Genomic DNA, 21053 nt, shown 5'->3' on the forward strand with positions numbered 1-21053 from the left:
AACGTGCAGTGTAGAAAATTTTGTGGGTGAAACTTTCAGGTACCCTTTTGGACCAAAAGATTGGGTTAAACCCGAGAATACAGAAACTAATAAACGGTGGCAAGTTTTCCCAGTATATATATATATATATAGTCCCACTCTCAAACGGATGTACTACGTATACGGACTTAATTTTTTTAAAAAAATATCACATGAGAAATATTTCGACCAAATATGATCAAAACACTAAGTGTTGATAAAAGAGACGAAGAACGTAGAAAAGTAATTGGAAAAATGATGGTGATCGGGGGAATGATGAGACTGTACCTTGTGGTTGCCTACGTACCCAAATTATTGATGGGATCAAGTCTTAAGAACGTAGTTCTGAATGAAAAATAGTTTGGTATTTATATAGGTAGAGTAGAGAATCCTTGTAGCTCAAGTATTCTTGTAGCTTGAGTCATTGTGATAGACTATAACTTTCAACTAATAATTATCTCTTTGATAAGAAATGAATCTGGACATAAATCAATGTACATTAGTGGCAAGCCATGTGGCTAAGGTTCAGCCTTAGACACATGAGTTAATGGGCCTATACATTGATCCATGGTATTGCAAATTGGGCTTTAGCCCTGTCAATTAAATGAATAAAATAGAGACTCCTACTAATGGACGTTTGCCACGTAGGTGGGGGTCAAAACACCGCCCCCTCTTTGGCATGCGAACAAAGTTCATATGGCAAAGAAGAAAGAAAAATGAGCGGAATGTACAACGAAGTGTCGTGCGAAAAGAAATAATTGGAAAATTGACTGTTGAAAAAAAATTTGTGAATTATCAAGAACGAAATAATGTCAAATTAACGTATATGGGACGCAATGTAGTTAAATAAAAGATGGCCAAAAATGCACAGAAAAAAATAAAATATGCACAGAAATAAAATTGCAAAAAAAAAAAAAAAAAAAAAAAAAAAAAAAAAAAAAAAAAAAAAAAAAAAAAAAAAACCGTAATAATACAAAATTTGAATTCGACGATGCGTGCCAACGGAATAGCGATACTTGGATTATACCGTTGAAAATTAAACGTAGGGGTAGTTTAGTAATAATAGGAAGAAAAAGACGTTAAAGACGAATTGGAGTCGAAGGTGAAGACTTTAACGACTAAAACTGGATGCCAACTTCGATTTAGATAAGAATTCAGATTAGATAAGAGTTTGGATTAGATAAGAGTTTAGAGTAGATAAGAATTCGGAGTAGATCAGAGTCCAACCAGCAATGTAAAACTAGATCGAATAAATATTATATAAGCACTTGCTAAGTTCTAGATGCAAAATAGTAGAAAGAAAAAACTAAGTGTTTAAAATGAGACCAATGAGGTTAATGGCAATCATAGAATTTAATTAAGAGATGGAAAGAAGTGGTAGATATAGAGAACACATGAGGCCACCGCAGGGCGAGGAGGCGAGATCCGACAAAGTTTATAGTGCCGAACAATTTCTGAGGGAAGACTCACAAATGGATCGACAACTCGTCATGATGTCGAGAGAGACTACAATACAATGCTCAACCCAACTAACACGAAGTATGAGACGTTCTCAACAAAAGAAAGAAAAGGTATTTATAGTAGACAAAGTGATACAGGTGTTCTCTCTCTCCCTTTCTTGGCATTTGTTCTGTACGTGGTGTGCACTTGTTGTTTGAATATATTTATTAATTAAGGGCAACCAAAGTGATACGAAAGAGAAGGTATAAACCAAGTAGGGTCATTAAACCAGGGGAATCAGAAGCTAAAGTAGTGGGACTATGTTCTGAATATCAGAAAATAGAAGTAGGACAGGGACGTAAGAACTTGGGGCAAGTGAGGATTCTATTTAACGAGTGCAAATTGCAAGTTGCTGAATTAATGAAGTGTATAAAAAGAAAAAGACAATAGAAGAAAGGCTAATGAATCAATAACAGAATAAAGTCTAAGTATGATAAGGACAAATTGAATAAAATAAAATTTGTAGGAAAACAAAAAGTATAGCAACTTGGATTGGTGATATAATGGGATTGTTGCACCCGGTTTTTGAACTATCTTACCCTTTTATTTTTATTTTTTTATTTTTTATTTTTATTTTTTATTTTTTAGGTAGAAACGACCATATTGAACGGGCGAAAGATAATCGAGAAGAAAAAATTGGATGACGATCGTAGATATGGTGAAGTAGAAAGAAAGTGACAAATACAACGAACACACGACGCCACGGCGATGGTCACTTAAAGAACTATGAATTAAAGAACTAACGAAAAGATTTGTATTTTCTTCGCAGGTAGAAACGGCGAAATTACGAGCAAAAGATATTGACGAAAAATTTCGAACGGAAAGATCACAATGTCATAGAGAAATAAATAAATAAGCTGAATAAAGTTTTCGCTTACAAAGTTAACGTAAAGTTTAATTTTGCCGCCGACGTGAGAAACGACGGTTATCTGAGCCTTGGAAAGTTTCGCTCGAAAGTTCGGCTTAATGCCTTAGAAAAATAATGAAAGCTGCCAAAAATTTTCACTTGGTAAATTTTCAGAGAAAGATCGAGAATGCCTTAAAAAAAATATCGACGAAAATTAAAAATTTTCGCTCGGAAAATTTGTCGTAGAAAGATCGGCATAATTCTTTAGAAAAAAGAATGACTACAGAAAATAGTTAACCGAAAGCGCTAAGCGAAGCGAATGCAGATTTCGAAGAAGAAAATGAAGATTTAATCGAACAACCGTAAGACAACTGACAGAGACAATTGATTATGTAATTGTGTGAATGTAATACCATAGAGCTAAAACTTCTTTTGATGAAAAATAAAAATAAAGTATGTTTTGGCAATTGAATATAGTTGCGATGTCTGATAACATACCTGTGTAAAACTGACAATGTTGTTGATTTATATAGATGACACGAAATAGAATGAAACGCCCCCAATACTAACTTTAAGCTTGCAAAATTAGATTGAGCGAAAAAATGTTCCGACGCAAAACTGAAGAAACGAAACGGGGTAACTTCATCAGATGTTGACATAGTGCGAGTAACTGACTAACCGAACGTAAAATCGTTCAATTTAGACTGACGAAATTAAATGTGGTAAGTTCGTCAGATTTTGTCGTAGCGATAATACAAGTAAGCGAGCGTAACAGCGTTCAACTTAGACTGCCGAAATTAAACGTGGTAATTTCGTCAGATTTTGTCAGAGCGATAGTAACGACTAAGCGAGCGTAAAAGCGTTCAACTTAGACTGACAAAATTAAATGTGGTAATTTCGCCATATTTTGTTGTATCGATAGTAACGACTAAGCGAGCGTAAAAGCGTTCAACTTAGACTGACAAAATTAAACGTGGTAATTTCACCAGATTTTGTTGTAGCGATAGTAACGACTAAGCGAGCGAAAAAGCATTCAACTTAGACTGACGAAATTAAACGTGGTAATTTCGGCCGATTTTTGTCGGATATAATAGTAGCGACTAAGCGATAAAAGCGTTCATCTTAGACCCACTAAATTAAACGCGTGGTAATTTCGTCAGATTTTGTCGGAGCGATAGTAACGATTAAGCGAGCGTAAAAGCGTTCAACTTAGACTGACGAAATTAAATGTGGTAATTTTGCCAGATTTTGTTGTAGTGATAGTAATGACTAAGCGAGCGTAAAAGCGTTCAACTTAGACTGATGAAATTAAACGTGGTAATTTCGTCAGATTTTATCGAGCGATAGTAACGACTAAGCGAGCGTAAAAGTATTCAACTTAGACTGACGAAATTAAATATGGTAATTTCGCCAGATTTTGTTGTAGTGATAGGAACGACTAAGCGAGCGTAAAAGCGTTCAACTTAGACTGACGAAATTAAACGTGGTAATTTCGCCAGATTTTGTCGGAGCGATTATAAGGTTCGCTAGAACCAAAATCATACCATTAGAACTGAAGTGAAAGAACTGCTTCTTTATTGATTACCGAGTCTTGAAAAGTGCAAAGATAATAACAGAAAATAAACAATTGAACTGGAAACAGACTAACAAATTTTTATCCGGTTTTTCGTTCAACTTGTTAATTTTGTCCACTCACTTAGTAAAATAATTTGTTGCGACGAGCAAGAAATGAACACTGTCAGGGGCTGTCGGAAATAAACCAAAAATGTCAAGGCCCCATTTCGCAAATGACCAAGGTTTATGGATTGGATGACGCTTCATTGCGAAAAGTTGACCCATATCATATATCATGTGTTTGACAAGGCACACACTTCTCGGACAAACGTTTAACATCATTTGGCATGTATGGCCACCAATATCATTGGGTCATTGCTATGTGAAGCGAGACTTCACCCCCGGGAATTCCTGAGCATCGTCAGCTGCATGATCGTCGTCGGTAGATACCGAGACATTATCAGAGTGTCAAGCTCGTTGGAATCATCGACAAAGATAAGTGGTTAATCCAGTGTTGTCGTTACAGTGATGACTTGATTTTTCACGGATAAGTATGCGATAGAATCAGGATGCCTTACATCATAACGCGGATACTGTACAATATTGATAGATGTAAAATTTCATGCAATTCGTTGAACGAAGTCCAAATAAATGCCCATTATATCATTGTGAGCTGCATATTATCATTCAAAGTGGCTAGCGACTAATTTAGAATAATTAATCGTAACTTAGTCGCCCCCAACTGAAGAGTTGTGTGTATACCGCAAATGACAGTTTCGTACTCGGCCATATAATGTAAAGCGTTAAAAACTCAGACGTAGAGACCTCGCAATTATGTCTTCATTCAGCTTCAAGATGACAAAAACAAGACCGGAGGCGGACTCATTATGCGAACTATCGGTGTAAATCTAACAATCAGCAGATATATCCGACAAATATTTTAAGTCATCGCCCCCGGGAGGTAATGTCAAGTAAGGATTGACGTTTTCCTCATTGAGTAATGCGTTCGACATAAGAATATCATCGATAAGAAAATCAGCCATTAGCGAAACCAAAGTTTGTCTCTTGTTAACTGTATGAGCGTCAGAGACAATGTTGTAAGCGCTACGGTAACTTTTCCATTCTGCGACTCGATCCGTAGATATTGCGAAAAAACTTGCGCAGCGGATATTCGATCAGTATAAACTTCGACTATTCCTTCATTGAAAGAAGCTGAAGACGTCTAACAACATGAAACAAGGCCAACACAATTTTTTCAATGCAAGAATGCCTCCATTAAGCTGATATAAGAGTCTTATTAACAAATAATATTAGACGACAACATCATGTTCGCGATGATCGTCAGCAATTGCATCGGGACCTTGAGCTCTTCTAGTATTCATCATAACTTTTGTAGAACGTGATCGTCGGTTTTGAATAAGAACCGCAGACGGCCCCAATTATGTTTCGACCAAATATGATCAAAACACTAAGTGTTGATAAAAGAGACGAAGAACGTAGAAAAGTAATTAGAAAAATGATGGTGATCGGGGGAATGATGAGACTGTACCTTGCGGTTGCCTACATACCCAAATTATCGATGGGATCAAGTCTCAAGACGTAGTTCTGAATGAAAAATAGTTTGGTATTTATATAGGTAGAGTAGAGAATCCTTGTAGCTCAAGTATTCTTGTAGCTTGAGTCATTGTGATAGACTATAACTTTCAACTGATAATTATCTCTTTGATAAGAAATGAATCTGGACATAAATCAATGTACATTAGTGGCAAGCCATGTGGCTAAGGTTCAGCCTTAGACACATGAGTTAATGGGCCTGTACATTGATCCATGGTATTGCAAATTGGGCTTTATCCCTGTCGATTAAATGAATAAAATAAAGACTCCTACTAATGGACGTTTGCCACGTAGGTGGGGGTCGAAACAAGAAAGAACCCCCCCCCCCAATGCACTACAACTTAAAACCCCAAATATGAAAAGAGACAAAAAAGGAAATAACCAAATAACCCACTTAATATTCTCTCTCCTTCGTGATTCTCTCCCACTCTCTCTTATGTTATTTTTTCTTCCACCCTGTTTTCTCTCTCGTCTCTCTCTCTCTCTCTTTAGTTTTAAAAACAAATGAATAATTCAAGGCCAGTCGTTGATTTGTTCTATAATCCTGTTACTCCTGATGGATTCTTTCTGTGCCAGCAAAGATTCAAGTCCAATGCTGAGGAATGGAGAGACGGGAGATTGGATTTTACTACGAAAATATGGGATGCATTGACTGGGGATGAGTTGCATTCATTTGAGCACAAGCACATTGTTCGTGCCTGTACTTTTTCAGAGGATACACATCTTCTGCTCACCGGTGGGATAGAAAAAGTTCCTCGCATCTTTGATTTGAATCGTCCAGATGCACCTCCAAGAGAAGTCGATTATTCTCGTGGGGTCAATTGCGTGGATGGGAATCTTATGCTTCAGGATCAGAAGATGGTACCATTAGAATATGGCAGACAGGTCCTATGAACCATGATGATGGCGAGGTTCCAACAAACGGGTCAGCTGGGAAATTAAAGATTGTTGTGGATGAGGTGACATGGAAGATTGAGGGTTTTCAGGTTGCCAAGGACAAAAAGGTCGAAGAAAAAGAAGAGTCATCAGATGTCTGAAGATTTAGTTTATGCTGTGTGAGCTGCGATAATACCTTGTATGTATGGGTATGCACATCTTCTTCCTGATATTGCAACACCCTTTTGTTATTTAGTCTTGACCCATACATTTTTTGTAAGCTTTACTCTACCTTTTTCTGCATTAGTGAATACCAAACGTAAAGATCCCCAACATGTCTGAATTTTTTTTAGTTCAAGGTATCTGGCAAAAGTCAAAACTATTCTTCAAAAAAAAAAAAAAAATGACCAAAGCTAACCACCAAAAGTAAAGCAGCACTTGCACTTTTTTAAAAACAAACAATTATCACAAAATATGATGAATCCCAATCCATTAATCAAAAGTTTCAATGTCATTTCTTGGTACATCTGAAACGAAAAAATAGCTGCACCTAAAACAAGTGTAAAGTTTTACTCCAGGAACTGAAGGTGGTACAACCTTATATGATTAGGAATTTAGGAGTAATCTTCCCCAAAAAAAAGAACCATTAGGAATTGACATGCTGCCACCTTCCCAGATGATACAGTAGAGACATCACGTGGACATATATAGAGAGGAATCGACATCTTCAGGAAGCTCTTTGATATCCACTTCAAACCTCTCTTGAACGGGATTACGAACTTCCGAGTAGCTATTAGATGAAACAAAAGTGACTACAAGTCCTTTGGTGCCAAAACGACCAGCCTTACCAACCCTCTGCAAATACGTATCAGCTGAATCAGGCATGTCATAATTGAGCACAATGTTAACGTGTTCAATGTCTATTCCTCTTCCAACCAAATCTATTGCAACCCTTGAAGCCCTTGTAACAAGTCAACCTTTCTTCCTGAACATGGTTATTCTAGCTTGCGATGTCCAAGCAACAAGCACAATAAAAAAGAAACAAAATACTTAAAAGAAGATCTATGCACTCTTCAAAATACACCCCTCCCAGTATGCTTTAACATGTAAACTTCAAAACTTATCCACTGATTGTTCACCCAAAGAATCATCATCTGTTGCATCTTCATCTAATGCGTCATCGTTGTATAAGGAAGATTGTTCACTGGTAGTCAATTAACACTATAATAAGTATGTGGTTGCTTTACAAAACAACAACAACAACAACCAGCGAATAATGCAAATTTAATTTCTTACTGATTTATGAGCTCTGGACAATTCCTTGCATCTTTGTTGCATAAGGAAGACTGTGCACTGCAAGTCAATTACCACTATATATTTGGTTGCTTTACTACAAAAAACAAACAAATAATGTGAGTTTCTTACCGATTTATGAACTCTGGACAATTTCTTTTATCATGAGTCACTCCAACTTGGTTACAAGCATTACATTGTCTGGTTTTATTTTGTTTCCCTTTCCTGAGTGCTTTCTCTTTTCCTCTCTTAAGCTTTTTTCCGCACCCTTTTGCCCTCGCTTGACTTGGTTCACAGTAATTATTTTTTTCAGGTACTCCTAAACATGTACCAGAACCAAAATTTTGACTACCTTTATTCAGCGGTGCTGTTACACTTGTATCACAACTAACCAAGCTGTTAACATTTTTAAGTGCACTACTTAAAGTATCAGTAAATACTTTAGTTGCTTCCTTACTTCTAAGGGCTTTATCAACTACAAGTGTAGACATGTGAATTAATTCACTCCGCTTCATAAGATACGATTTATCGTCTGTTATCTTAGTTCCACCATCATCAATGAATATCCCTGTCTTTGTTGTTTTACACCAACGCGTTAAAATGTAATGGTTCGGCAACTTATCAAAATCATGCATCCTGTACAAATATGACAAAATGTGCATGCAAGGGATCCCTGAGCTCTCAAATTTTTTGCAAGTACATGAAGCAAAATCCAAATCCTTTTTATACATAATTTCCCACACCCTAGACTTTTCTGCCATTTTTCTTTGAACTTTATAAACTCGACAACTTTCATTCTCACTAAGAAGCTCAAATCTATAACTCAAACTCTCCCACAACTCGTCTTGAAATTTAAAAAACATCTTATGTGTATAAACTTCAACCATATGTACCAAAAAACTATGGAGCATTTTCATTTTTGGTTTTTCAACCATATCTTTATTATCCGCCATTAGCTCTTCGTGGCGTTGGCGCACAAGTCCCCTACCAAATTGAACCATAAAATCTACCAATTAATTTTATTTTGAAACATACCTTTTGAAGAATGAATGGGCACTTTCTGCTCGTTGGCTACTGGACATGCCAGCAGAAAAAATATGATTCACATATACAGGCACCAATTTGGATCGGATATCATAAATTGAAATTAGCCACTTATTTTCATGTAAGCCACTCCTCTTAACTAAATCCGTCCACTTCAAATCAAACACTTCCTTCGTCTCGAATCCCCATATGCAGTTTGAGAACTCCCCATAATACTTACTGTATTTAGCTGTATCTAATTTCTCTGAAAACTTCATTAGTATGTGCCAACTACAATACCTATGATAGAATATACAAAGGCTTTAATATGCACATTTCGAAGGCATTCAGATATTTAAACAAAATGCATGCATAGTCTATATATACTCTCCACAAGATTCAAATATCACAATATCGACAATTCTTACAAAATGGTTCAAACTAATAAGGAAAAAATATAGATATGTTTCTAATGACCTGAGGGCAATTCTAATTTCTAGTACAGTCACAATTTTAATCCTCACATTTTTTGCCTTTTTATATCTTTTCATGATTCTTTCTAAGAACCTCTTGATACTTGATAGTACTCATTGTTGTACTTTCAAGACGAGTTGCAAGATACCCAACTCAAACTTTATCGAGACAAATTGCAATATAATAATAAAATTTAAAGAAAATGTGCAAGGCAACCTTCCGGGCGTTCATTCCACCTTCATTGAGTGAGTAACTCGTCATCCGCACAGCAAGCCCGACAAATACTCAAATCGTGCGGTGCAAAATACAAACGAGTTACCTCAAAATGCAAATGGGTTTGTTCCAATTGGCCAAAGTCCCACACTCACAGTCACAATGCCACATATACATAGTTATTTACTGGTACAGTAATAGCATAACAGTACTCATAGTGTGTTATTACTCGTGATTCAACTTGGTCATATGTTTCTTGGTTCAGTGATATTCCTTGTTCCTACATAAGACAAGTATCTGAGTTGGAGCTAATGGTGAAGAGAATGATCTTTGAGAGCTTTGGTTTAGAACGTGACTTCAACACCATTGAAAAATCAACAAGTTACCATCTTCGAGTTACCATCTTCAATGCCACTGATGAACATTGTAACGTCCGTATTTAAAATACGTATTTATTTATTTATTAATTAATTTATTTATTTATTTAAAATTCACTGGATTGGATTTGGGATATGTGGGCTTGATTTCTGGGCCCGAGTCTGTGTTGGGCTTAGGTTTCAAACCCAAGTATATATTCATATTTTTCTAGAGAATAGGGTTTTGAAATAAAAATAAAATAAAAAAATGGAGGCGGAGATAAAAGCTCATTGGCTCGAGCGTTGGAGCGCGACGATTCGGACTAGGAGGGATTCGTCGAGCTGTTAATTAAAGTGAGTAGTTATTTTTGCTATTTCATTGAACCTATAGTTGTTTTACATGTATGTATACAGAGATATTTATGTCTGTCCAAGGTTCCGTTTTATTTCTGCTTATTCTCCTATTTTATTCGGCTACCTGTCTGTTGTGTTGTTAAAACTTTGTTGAAATCTGTCGTGTTGTTAAAACTCAAAACTCGAAAATCAACGTTGAACTGTCAAACCTTGTTTGGGCCCATTAATGGCGGCTAAAGCCCCTGTACATTATGGATTGAACTTGTATATAGTTGTGTTTATAGTTTTGATGTTTGGTTGTTAAGGTTTGTTGGGGCTGTCGAGATTGAAATGGGTGGTTGAACTGTCGGGGGTATGGGGAAGTGGTGTTGTTGTTGACTTGGGTTTAGGGAATGAAAATTTGGATTGTGTAGTGGAATGGGTGCTGGCGAAGCTCTGAAGGGGTGCTAATGGCGTCGCTTAGCCAAAAGAACGAAATATTATTGATTTGTTTGAACTCTTTTAGTTGGGATGTTGGTTATTGGTTGGTTATTGGTTGTGGAGGGTTGATTGGGGGCTGGATAGTAGGGTGGATTGAAGCTTTGAGTCCGGCGTTAATGGCGGCGCGAAAACCAGATCTAGAATTGATGAAGGGGGATTGAGGTAATGAATCGATTTTTTGTGTGTATTAATGTTGTTTGGTTTTTGATGAGGAGGGAAACCGCTGGGTTTAAATGGGCGGACGAGTGGAGGTGGTGGTGGCCGATTTGGTGGAGGCTTTGGAGGGAGAAGATGACACTGTTGGTCGGTTTGGGCTTGGGGCTTGGGCCTAAACCTTTGTTTGGTTGGGCCAAAACTCTATTTTTATGTTGGGCCGGTTCTATTTCTTGTTGGGGCCAGTTTTAATTGTGTTTTGGTTGGGCCGGTTATGATTTCCGTTTTTGGGCCTAAACACTAATTAGTGGTTGGGCCGAATTAATCTTGAGTTTTGGACCAGTTTAGTTTAAGTTTGGGCCGGAACTAACTAGTGTTTTCTTTGGGCCAGTTTCTATTTTGTTTGGGATATGTCTGTCCATATAATTAAAATAGATATAATTGGGTTTTTAAATGTTTAGACTTTTGAGGCCGGGTTCTAAGGTTTGGGTTTGGGCGCGGCTAGTTGGGTCTGAACCATTTCCTTAGTCATGTGCCCATGAGCCCTGCACCTTTGACCTTAGCCATGAACCATGGCTATGACCTTGAACCTGTTGAACATGGAAATGACGTGTTGACTTTGACTTTGACCATTGACCGTTGGTTGTTGACCGTTGACGGTGGAATGTTGACTTTTTCCAGTTTTTCACATATTTAAGAATATGGACAAATGTAGTAATAAAATATTATCGAAAATTGTATAATTTTGTTTGTCATTATCTAATTAAGATTTGACGTGAATAGTATGTAAAGAATATAAATATTGGCACGTAACAAGAGGGGAATTCTTATAAGACTTAGATATATACGTTTTTATGAGAATTAAACTACACATGGACTTAGATTCATGGACTTTAGTATTGGGCTTTGATGGTGACTTGAGTTCACATAAATATATTGAACGAATACGTTACAGGATTGATTACTATTATGAGTTGCTACTTAAATGAATTGTAGTATTTATGAAGGCTTGAGATATTCCATATGGTGTAGTGCAATATATGATTGACACATGAAATAATAAGTTTCGAGATTTGATATAAAGATACTTGGATATCGTGCAATGAATAGTATTAGCACATGATAATGTGGATTGTATTATAACGAGAAACGTTGAACTTCAGTATAATTAGGTATACTGGCATGAGATAGAATAAGAATTATTCTGAGATATAAATGTATGACACTTGAATAAATTACGTAACGAAAATCCTAGAACCTAGCTACCACAACTCATGTGATTTGGCCCTTGTAATGGGCGTATGTGATATGATTGGCCCTTCTGGCGTTTCAGTGAATCTGAATGGCCCTTTGGGCGTAAGTGATTTGATTGGCCCTTCTGGCGTTTCAGTGAATTTGAATGGCCCTTCTGGTGTAGCCGAATAGTGGCTTGAGTATTCCGTTCGCAAAATTTGAACGAGACGCATGATATTTTATGCCGAATAGTGACAGTACTTACATAATGGCTTTTGTGTGAGGGTTACCTGGTGTGCGGCATCCCGCTCAGGGTAGCTACGCACGGAGTGGTTCATTATGTGAGGGGAGGCATGTGGATGTACATGTTCGGCGTTGGGTAGCAATTGTGGTAGCCAGGAAAACTAGGTATGACAAGATACGACGTGATTTTAGGGACACGCAAAGAAAGCCTTAAATAATATAATTATGGTAATATGTTGGTAAAGGATATATCTTTAAATATATAATTGTATATGGTTTGGCAGAAGGGTGGGTCAACCTAATTACTTGTGCAGAGACGACCCACTCTGTAATTGAGCATGAAATGTGGAAGTATAGAATATGATTGGCTAGTTATTAGTTTAGTTAGAACCTAAGGCGCCTCGGTGGAGGAACTAAATGCCTTTTTATTATGTGTATGGTTTGTTGTGTGGTTAGTGGAAGTTAAGGCGCCTCAGTGGAGGAACTATCTGCCTTAATTATGGTACTAAAGGATGTTGTATTATTCGTTGGATGTTAAGGCGCCTCGGTGGAGGAACTAACTGCCTTATTTAGTGTGTAAATATATGTATAAGTATATATTGTATTTTAGAGCTACTCACACCAACATTTTTATAATGCTGACCCGATTTGCATGTTTGCTTATCGGGTGTGTTCATTAAATGAACATAGTTGATAAGTCTTGATAGGTTTAGTGTTGAAGAAGGTTGGTTGCTGCTTGTGGTTAGCGTTAGCGTTGCATTTCAAGATAGGTTTTGTTTTCCCTTGAGGCCAGTGATATAGATTTTCAGTTGAGACAATGTTATTTGTATTTTCATTTGTAATTTTAAATAAAGAGTTATTGAAAAAAGATTTGTAACCTAATCTTATTTGTGAATTTTTTTGTAATGAAGAGGACTTTTGTTTAAGTTAACATTTTTATTGGTTTTTAATTATCCGCATATTTAAACAGTTTATGGGTTTTTGGAAGTTGAGAGTGCATCATACCTCGAAAATCGAAGAGTCGGGAACAAATATTGTTTTTCCGAATTCTGTCAAAATTCGGGGTGTGACGGACATGCTTTAACACGTGAATAATTATAAGCATGTACCAGTACAGTTATGAAATTCTGAAAATCAAAACCTTATAACATGAATCCAATGACTTCACATCATTGAAAATACCGATTTAAACTTGCTAACATCATAACTTTATAATACCTGTGAAAAGTAGTTTGAAGCGTTTGAGAAATTGCTTTTGTCATTGCTGGATCCTAATCTGTTATAATCATCTTCGGGGCCTCACTGGGTATAGCTTCTAAAAATTTGTTGAATAACCAAACAAAAGATTATGTAGTCTTATCACAGAGAAAAGAGCAAGCAAAAAGAACGGTCTGACCATGATTATTAACCCCGAATAATGGTGCAAGTATCAACCCATACCGATTGGTATTGTACGTAGTATCAAAGATGACAACATCACCATAAAACTGATATGCTCGTCTAGAGGTCGCATCTACCCAAAAACATTGAGTAATTCTCTATTCATCATATGCCTCAATTTTATAAGTGAAAGAAGGATTATTTCCATACTCCAATTTCATATACTCATGAAACATATCTCCATCATGGCCCTTCTTCTTCTTGCGCCTATCCCTTTTCTTATTGTTTAAATCTTTTTGCGTGAAACTGATATGTTCTATCCCTCCAGATTGCACTCCAAGAAAGCTAAATTGTTGATGTTGCAGTATATTTACCATGTCAAACTATTGTGTTAAGCACTTTTGGGCATCAGAAATACCACGATGAGATCTTAGAAATTGTACTCTACTAGGGGTTGACAACGAGTGAGTATGCCCCTCAAAGAATACAGTAACTGCAAATAGAGTAGAATTTAACTTCGCCATTGCAATTCTTGCTTTACAGTCTTCTTTTATAATTCCCTGACACGTTTTTGCCGCAATGTCTGCTCTCATTGTACTTTTCCCTTCTTTAAAATAGACATACTCCTTCCTTACGATTTCATCACCTGTTTTTCTCTGAGACCAACTTCGAATACTAAACCCAGCTACTTTTGCATATGCATTGTAAAAATTCTTAACAGCATCAAGTGATTCAAACTCTTGACCCTTTTTAAGCTTGAGATCATGTGGGACTCAGGACAGTAAATCTCAACACATTCCGCAGGCGCACTAATAGTCTCCATATCAAAATCTTCATTCTCCATTTCAATATTGTCTGACAAAATTCTACCAACATCAACATCAAAAGCATACAAACAATTAAAGCACAAAATAGAACTGCACATAGTCCGTTTTTACGTGAAATTTATATGGTGGAATATGATATGACCATCCTCTATTCAAATTATTGAATATGATATGACTGTGATATTAGTTTTGTGAAATCAGTTGTATGTCACGGTGTTCACGGGTCAAAAGAAAATTAACAGTTAATGATTATGTTATTTGAACTTGGCACAATGTAGCGCCAAATATTACGTGTAAAGAGAACACAAAAGAAAATAACTAGAAAGTTTATAGATACTTACAATTGAAATAAGTCCTTAAAACTAATTTAGTAAAGGCTATAAAGCGGTAGTAACATGCCAAGTTCTTCGGCAACTCTTCAAGTTATTCGGTAAGGAACAGTCAAGTTTTTTTTTTTTTTTTTTTTTTAAGGTTATGAAGAAAAAAATAAATAAAATGGACGTGAGAGAACCAAGAGACGGCGTGAGAGAAAAGAGAGAATATTGGAGGGAGAGAAAAGAGTGGGAAAGAGAGTCATGGAGTGGAGGAAATATAGGATATATTATTATCTTTTTGGTTATTTCCTTTTTTGTCTCTTTTCATATTTGGGGTTTTAAGTTGTAGTGCGGTGGGGGTTTTTTTTTTTCTTTCTCACGTGATATATTTTTTTAAAAATTAAGTCCGTATACGTACATCCGTTTGAGAGCAGGACTGTATATATATATATATACGAGCAGGTTCCGTTTACCACACTTTTTATACCATGCCCCACAGCTTTACCTACAACATGAATTATATATAACTTAGTTTTTTGTGGATGTGTTCAACTATCTATGAAGAAGAAGCTTCCTTCTCTTCCTCTCTTCTTTCCTATTTCGGTAAAATCCTGCACTGGTGTACAGTGTTAGTTCGTATAGGATAGGAAGCTTCTTCTTGGCCTTTGTGCTTGTGACTCGGCTTTTCTGGGGGTTCCTTATGGCTGGTCTTGGTCCTGCTGTTGACGGTCCCTCGGTTATGGGAGGACAGGGCTCCTGGAGAGCTTTGTTTTCAGCTGGAACAAGCTCAAGAAATACTTCTCTGAGAAGATTTGAGACTCATCAGATGGATGGGATAGCGGAAATTCCAGCTAATATTGTTGAGAAAGGAGTCTCTATGTGGAGTGAATATGTGGTGGGGTTTTTCGTAGAAAAACGGCTACCTTTCCCAATGGTTAAGCTGCTCTGGCTCGGCAGTGGAAGGTTAAAGCCAGTTACTCAATATCAACTGATCGTGAGCTTTTCTACTTTAAGTTTAACCAGGATGAAGACAGAAAACAGGTATTGGAAGCAGACTCGATATTTATAGCAGGTAAGCTATTTGTGATTCGTCAATGGTCTCGAGAAGTTGAAGCTCAAAAGACTAAGATAACAAGTATCCTAATTTGGGTAAAACTTATGGATTTTCCAAAGGAATTGTGGACAGACGAAGGGTTGGGATATATAGCTAGCTTGATTGGGGAACCCTTGCGAACTGATGAGGCCACCATTGAAAGAACTAGATTGATGTATGCTAAGATCTGTGTAGTTGTTCCTATAGACTATGAATATAAGAGTTCGATTCAAGTGAAAATGGGGGATGAAAAAATAGTTATTAATCTTGAATACCCCTGGGTACCTCTGTCATGCTCTAGGTGTAATAGGTTTGGTCACAAGCTTTCAAGCTGTCCCTCTCGACCAAAACAAGTTTGGCGTGTTAAGCCTGTAAACTGTACAGGGAACACACATGAGGAAGTGCAAGTTCAAGAGCAAGAGGATACTACAGATGGGGGCTCTTACTATGCAGAATGTGAGGATGAAGGGGCAGGAGAATAGCAAGGAAATGGATTGAGTATGGTAAACTATGTCCCAGATTCAGAGGAAGGAACAGGCTGTCCTATGCTAGTGGCCCAGCAATTAGTAATGTCCGACATTCCTCGAAAGGATAGCATGGCTTCAGCCCAGAGGGGATTAGAACTAGTGATCCATCAAGACAATCTAGCTGGTTCTGACCAGCTTCACTAGAGAAACCTGGATATTAGCAAAAAGGAACAGTTTCTGAAGGAACAAAATGCGTTTCAGGTGTTGGCAGCCAGTGATGATGAGATTGAGGACGATATTTCTGAAGGAAATCCTGTAGAATTCTTCACATATCATGAGCCGGTTAAGGAAAAGGTGGTGAAAGCTAAAACCAGGGCACAGAAAAGAGCATAACTCAGCGAGATAAACAATGAGGATGGAAGTACAGCTCAGGGAAAGCATGCTCAGGTATCTGAGAGGAAGAAGAAAGGGAGACCAAAGGGGTCCGGTAGTAATAAACATTAAGCAAAATGATCAAGATTGGAACATGGAATATCAGGGGACTAAACGAAATAAAAAAAGCAAAGGAAGTGAATAAATTCATTTTGAAGAATAATCTTTGCTTGTTGGGGCTTCTGGAAACGAAAGTAAAGGAGGAGAAGAGGAAAAAGATTAGTGATATATGTGCTCCGAATTGGCATTTTGAGAGTAATTATAGTAGTAATCCTGGGGGTAGAATATGGATTCTTTGGAACCCAAATTTTGTGGACGTGAGTAAGATTCAAGAGACAACTCAGTTTGTACACTACAGGGTGATTATTCGTCCTAACTCAGCTAGCTTCCTATCAACGCTTATCTATGCGAGTAATAATAGCCAGGAGAGATTAGGGCTGTGGCAGGATCTACGGCAGCTTCACAATAGTTTTACAGGAAATTGGTGTGTACAGGGAGATTTTAATAATGTGCTATATTCTCATGAGAGGATAGGGGAGCTGGTCCATCCTCGAGAAACAGTTCCTTTTAGGGACTGCCTAGTCGATACAGGGTTGTTTGATTTAAAAGCATCAGGGTGTTATTTTACGTGGACTAATTATGGAGTAGGAGCAAATAGGAAATGGTCAAAGATAGACAGGGTGATTATCAACATCCTCTGGTCGTCTTTGTTTGTGCATGCCTAAGCTGAATTTCTGCCGCAAGGAATTTCGGACCATTCTCCCATGATAGTCTGCTTGGTTGATGCTGAAAAAGGGAGAGTTCCTTTCAGGTTTTGTAATTCTTGGGCCCTTCATGACAGTTTCAAAGAGTTGGTTAAGCAAGTTTGGGATACAGAGGTGATGGGCAGTTGTCTATATATACTGGTCCAAAAATTGAAGATTCTGAAGTCTAATTAAACTGCGAGGATGGGCTAGGGTGCATATGTCTGATATTCATATAAAAACTGAGGCAGCAAGGGAGGATCTTCACAGATTATAGAAAGAGCTACAAAGTTCCCCTACAGATCTCCAGTTATGCGAAAAGGAAAGAAAAGCTAGAACTCTCCTGTGTAAATTGATTGAGATGGAGTATATGGATCTTAAGGCCAAAGCTGAAAATGATTGGCTAGATTACGGCGATAAAGGAAATGCATTCTTCCATCAAGCAATAAAAGAAAGAAGGAACCGTAATTTTGTGTGGTCTGTTTCAGATATAAGCAGGGTAAAACATGAAGGAGTAGCACAAGTGTCCAACGCTTTCATCAATTTCTTTCAGGACCTTCTGGGAGTTGAGGCTCAGACGACGAGTAATGGGTTGCTGTTGGAGGACATACCAGTTAGGGGGGTAGTGGATACGGTACAAGCAGCAAAACTGTCAGAAGAGGTTACTAATGGGGAAATTATACGAGCTTTATTTGATATGGAGGACTTTAAATCCCCAGGGCCTGATGGCTATACAGCATTCTTCTTCAAAGATTCATGGGACATAGTCGATGAAGACGTCCTAAGAGCTGTCAAGGAAGTGTTCGGTCATAACAAAATTCATAAAGGAACAAATGCAACATTTCTATGTCTGGTTCCTAAAAAGCCTGTTGTTTCACAAAGTTGATGAATTTCGTCCGACATGCCGCAATATTACTTATAAATGTATTGCAAAGATACTCGGTTAATAATAGGATGAAGCCTTACATGGAACAGTTGATCGCTCTTAATCACAAAGATTCGTTCTCGGAAGATGTATACGAGGATAATCTTCTCGGGCTCATGAATTGCTCGGAGGATACAATAGAAAGCATGGGCCTTGAGAGATGTACTATCAAAGTTGATATCCAAAAACTTATGACATTGTTAGCGGTGGGAATCCCCCTACACCGGTGCTCAAGAGATTGATTCCCGAAAAGTTTATTGGTCGGGCTAGTTATGTGCTTCTCATCTCCTTGGTATTCATCCTTGTCAATGGTAGTCCATATGGATTCTTTGAAGGAAACGAGGGTTAAGGCAAAGGTGATCCTTTGTCTCCGTGATTTATTAGATCTTGGTAATGGAACTGTTAGGTGGTCTGCTGAAGCAAGGGCTCCTGTTGAAAGGCATCAAGCCTCATTCCAGGTGTAAAAGACTTGCAATAACTCATCTGAGTTTTGCTGATGATGTTCTACTATTTTGTAAAGGGGAAGCTGGCTCTATATTGGCTGTTAAGTCGGCAATTAATTATTTCTCTTCTCTCACAGGGCTGAAGATAAATACTCTGAAGACGTCTATACTCACTGGTAGTATGACAAATGATGATGGGCTAGCTTTTGCTGGGTTGTTGGGGGTTCAACTGGTCACCCCTCCCATAAAATATCTGGGGCTGCCGCTCACTTCTGCTAGAATCAGCTCCAAGGATTGCTTGCCACTGATTGAAAAAATCACCATGGGAATGTCCAACTGGAAGAACATGTCTTTATCCTATGCGGGCAGATTACAGATTATACATGCAGTCTATCCTGTCCTCGTTTCATATATATTGGGCAAAGACTTCTTTCATTCCAGTTGGTGTTTTGGACAAGGTCGCAAAACTCTGTAACAGATTTCTGTGGTCTGGAGATTTGGTGCAAGTGAAGATGCATAAAGCAAGTCATGCAACTTTGAGGTTGCATAAAGAGGAAGGAGGACTGAGCATTATTGATCCTAGGGTATGGAACAAAGCAGCATACTGTGGGTTGGTATTTAAGGTTGCTACTAAGGAAGAAACTTTGTGGACGAAGTGGACTTGGGAGTACCACATTTGACAGAAACACTTCTGGACTATGAAGATTCCTTCGGATTGCTCGTGGGTGTGGAGGAGTATACTGAAACACAGAAAGATTGCTCGGAAATATATTAGATGCTTGATTGCTAATGGAGAAGGAACAAGTTTATGGTACGATCCTTGGATAGCCTCTACGTTGCTAATCCACAATGCACAAGCTAGAAATTTCATCCATGAACCAGATGATGCTAAAGTAAGCGAGCTGATTACGAATGGTACTTGGAACGACAAGGTCCTCAACTTACCAGATGGGGAGTTGAAATCAATAATCTTACAGACTCCCATCAATGTCAACATGGTTCAAGATTTGGTAGTGTGGACTGCTACAAGTTCAGGTAGGTTCTCCACAAAGTCAGCTTACATGTCCATCAAGAAGATGAGAGAAAAGGTTGGTTGGTACAAATTGGTGTGGGGCAAATATAATGTTCCGAAACACTCTTTCATCACCTGGCAACTGTTTGCGGGATGTTTTGCAACACAAGATCGACTGATTCACAGGAAGATTCTCTCTCACTCAGAGTGTTGTTTGTGTAACGACAAACTCCCAGAAAACTCGAAGCACCTCTACTTCAATTGTGCGTTCACAAACAAGATTTGGGCTGTGATTAAAGATAATCTGGGGTTGGGAGTGGTTCGCGAATCCACTGCAGAGTGGAAGTTTCTGTTGCGCAAGACAAGATCGAACACGATCTCAAGTGAGATAACAAGGGTGATGATTTGTGCAACTATGTATGGGATTTGGAACGAGAGGAATAGCAGGAGGTTCAGGAACAGAGCTCATTCTGCAGAGTCGATTAGCAACTACATCATGGAGAAGATGAAAACATACTTGCAGCAAGTTATCAAGTCCACTGAGGACTCTTCTTCAGCGACTAGGTATTTGATTGCGAGACTAGGTATTGAGATCACAATAAGGCAGTGAGCGGCAGAGCTAGTTAAATGGACCAAACCACCTGTTGGTTTCGTCAAGATCAATTTGGATGGGTCGGTGACTGAAGATAGAGCTGGATATGGCGGTATACTGAGGAACCATGAGGGATCTCCTATACTCTTATACATGGGAAATGTGAACTTACGATCGGTGATTATCCAAGAGTTAAAAGGAATTGAGGCTGGTCTTCTGGCAGCTCTCAGTGTTAACTGTAATATGATTCTGGTTGAATCTGATTCTCTAAGAGCAGTCCAAGTAATTAACAAACAGGAGTTGAGCCCTTGGTACTGTCTCGATACAGTGGAAGGCATCTGGAGGCTAATGAACCAATGTGGGTCGGTTAGTGTGTCCCATGTGTATAGGGAAAAGAATAGAGCGGCAGACCTGATGGCTAAGACTAGTACTACTCGGGATAGAATTATAAATCATGGACTTACTTTTGTAAGCATTCCTCCTCTTACGTATGAGCTTAATGTTATAGTAGAGGAAGATGCTATTGGTAAGTTGTACCAGAGAGTTTGATTAATACAGGTTGGGGTCTGCCAAACCCCTCATAAACGTTTCAAA

General features: G+C 38.0%; 3 protein-coding genes across 3 annotated transcripts; all 3 read left to right on the forward strand.

Moving 5' to 3' along the window:
* The first annotated feature begins 6037 nt into the window (after positions 1-6037).
* Positions 6038-6427, forward strand: LOC147478121 (uncharacterized). The gene has a single exon (XM_086586173.1). It carries the CDS (start codon positions 6038-6040, stop codon positions 6425-6427), a length of 390 nt encoding a protein of 129 aa, XP_086442299.1.
* A 10394-nt stretch (positions 6428-16821) lies between these two features.
* Positions 16822-17469, forward strand: LOC147478122 (uncharacterized). Its single transcript, XM_086586174.1, has one exon. It carries the CDS (start codon positions 16822-16824, stop codon positions 17467-17469), a length of 648 nt encoding a protein of 215 aa, XP_086442300.1.
* Positions 17470-19553: 2084 nt separating this feature from the next.
* LOC147478123 (uncharacterized) lies at positions 19554-20477 on the forward strand. Its single transcript, XM_086586175.1, has one exon. It carries the CDS (start codon positions 19554-19556, stop codon positions 20475-20477), a length of 924 nt encoding a protein of 307 aa, XP_086442301.1.
* The last annotated feature ends 576 nt before the right edge of the window (positions 20478-21053 follow it).

This window comes from Coptis chinensis, chromosome 9, assembly GCF_015680905.1.
Source record: "Coptis chinensis isolate HL-2020 chromosome 9, ASM1568090v1, whole genome shotgun sequence".
In the NCBI taxonomy this organism is placed as follows: domain Eukaryota; kingdom Viridiplantae; phylum Streptophyta; class Magnoliopsida; order Ranunculales; family Ranunculaceae; genus Coptis; species Coptis chinensis.

Coding starts and splice junctions, on each gene's coding strand:
- LOC147478123 (XM_086586175.1), top strand. CDS start 19,554: ATGAAGATTCCTTCGGATTGCTCGTGGGTGTGGAGGAGTATACTGAAA.
- LOC147478122 (XM_086586174.1), top strand. CDS start 16,822: ATGATCAAGATTGGAACATGGAATATCAGGGGACTAAACGAAATAAAA.
- LOC147478121 (XM_086586173.1), top strand. CDS start 6,038: ATGAATAATTCAAGGCCAGTCGTTGATTTGTTCTATAATCCTGTTACT.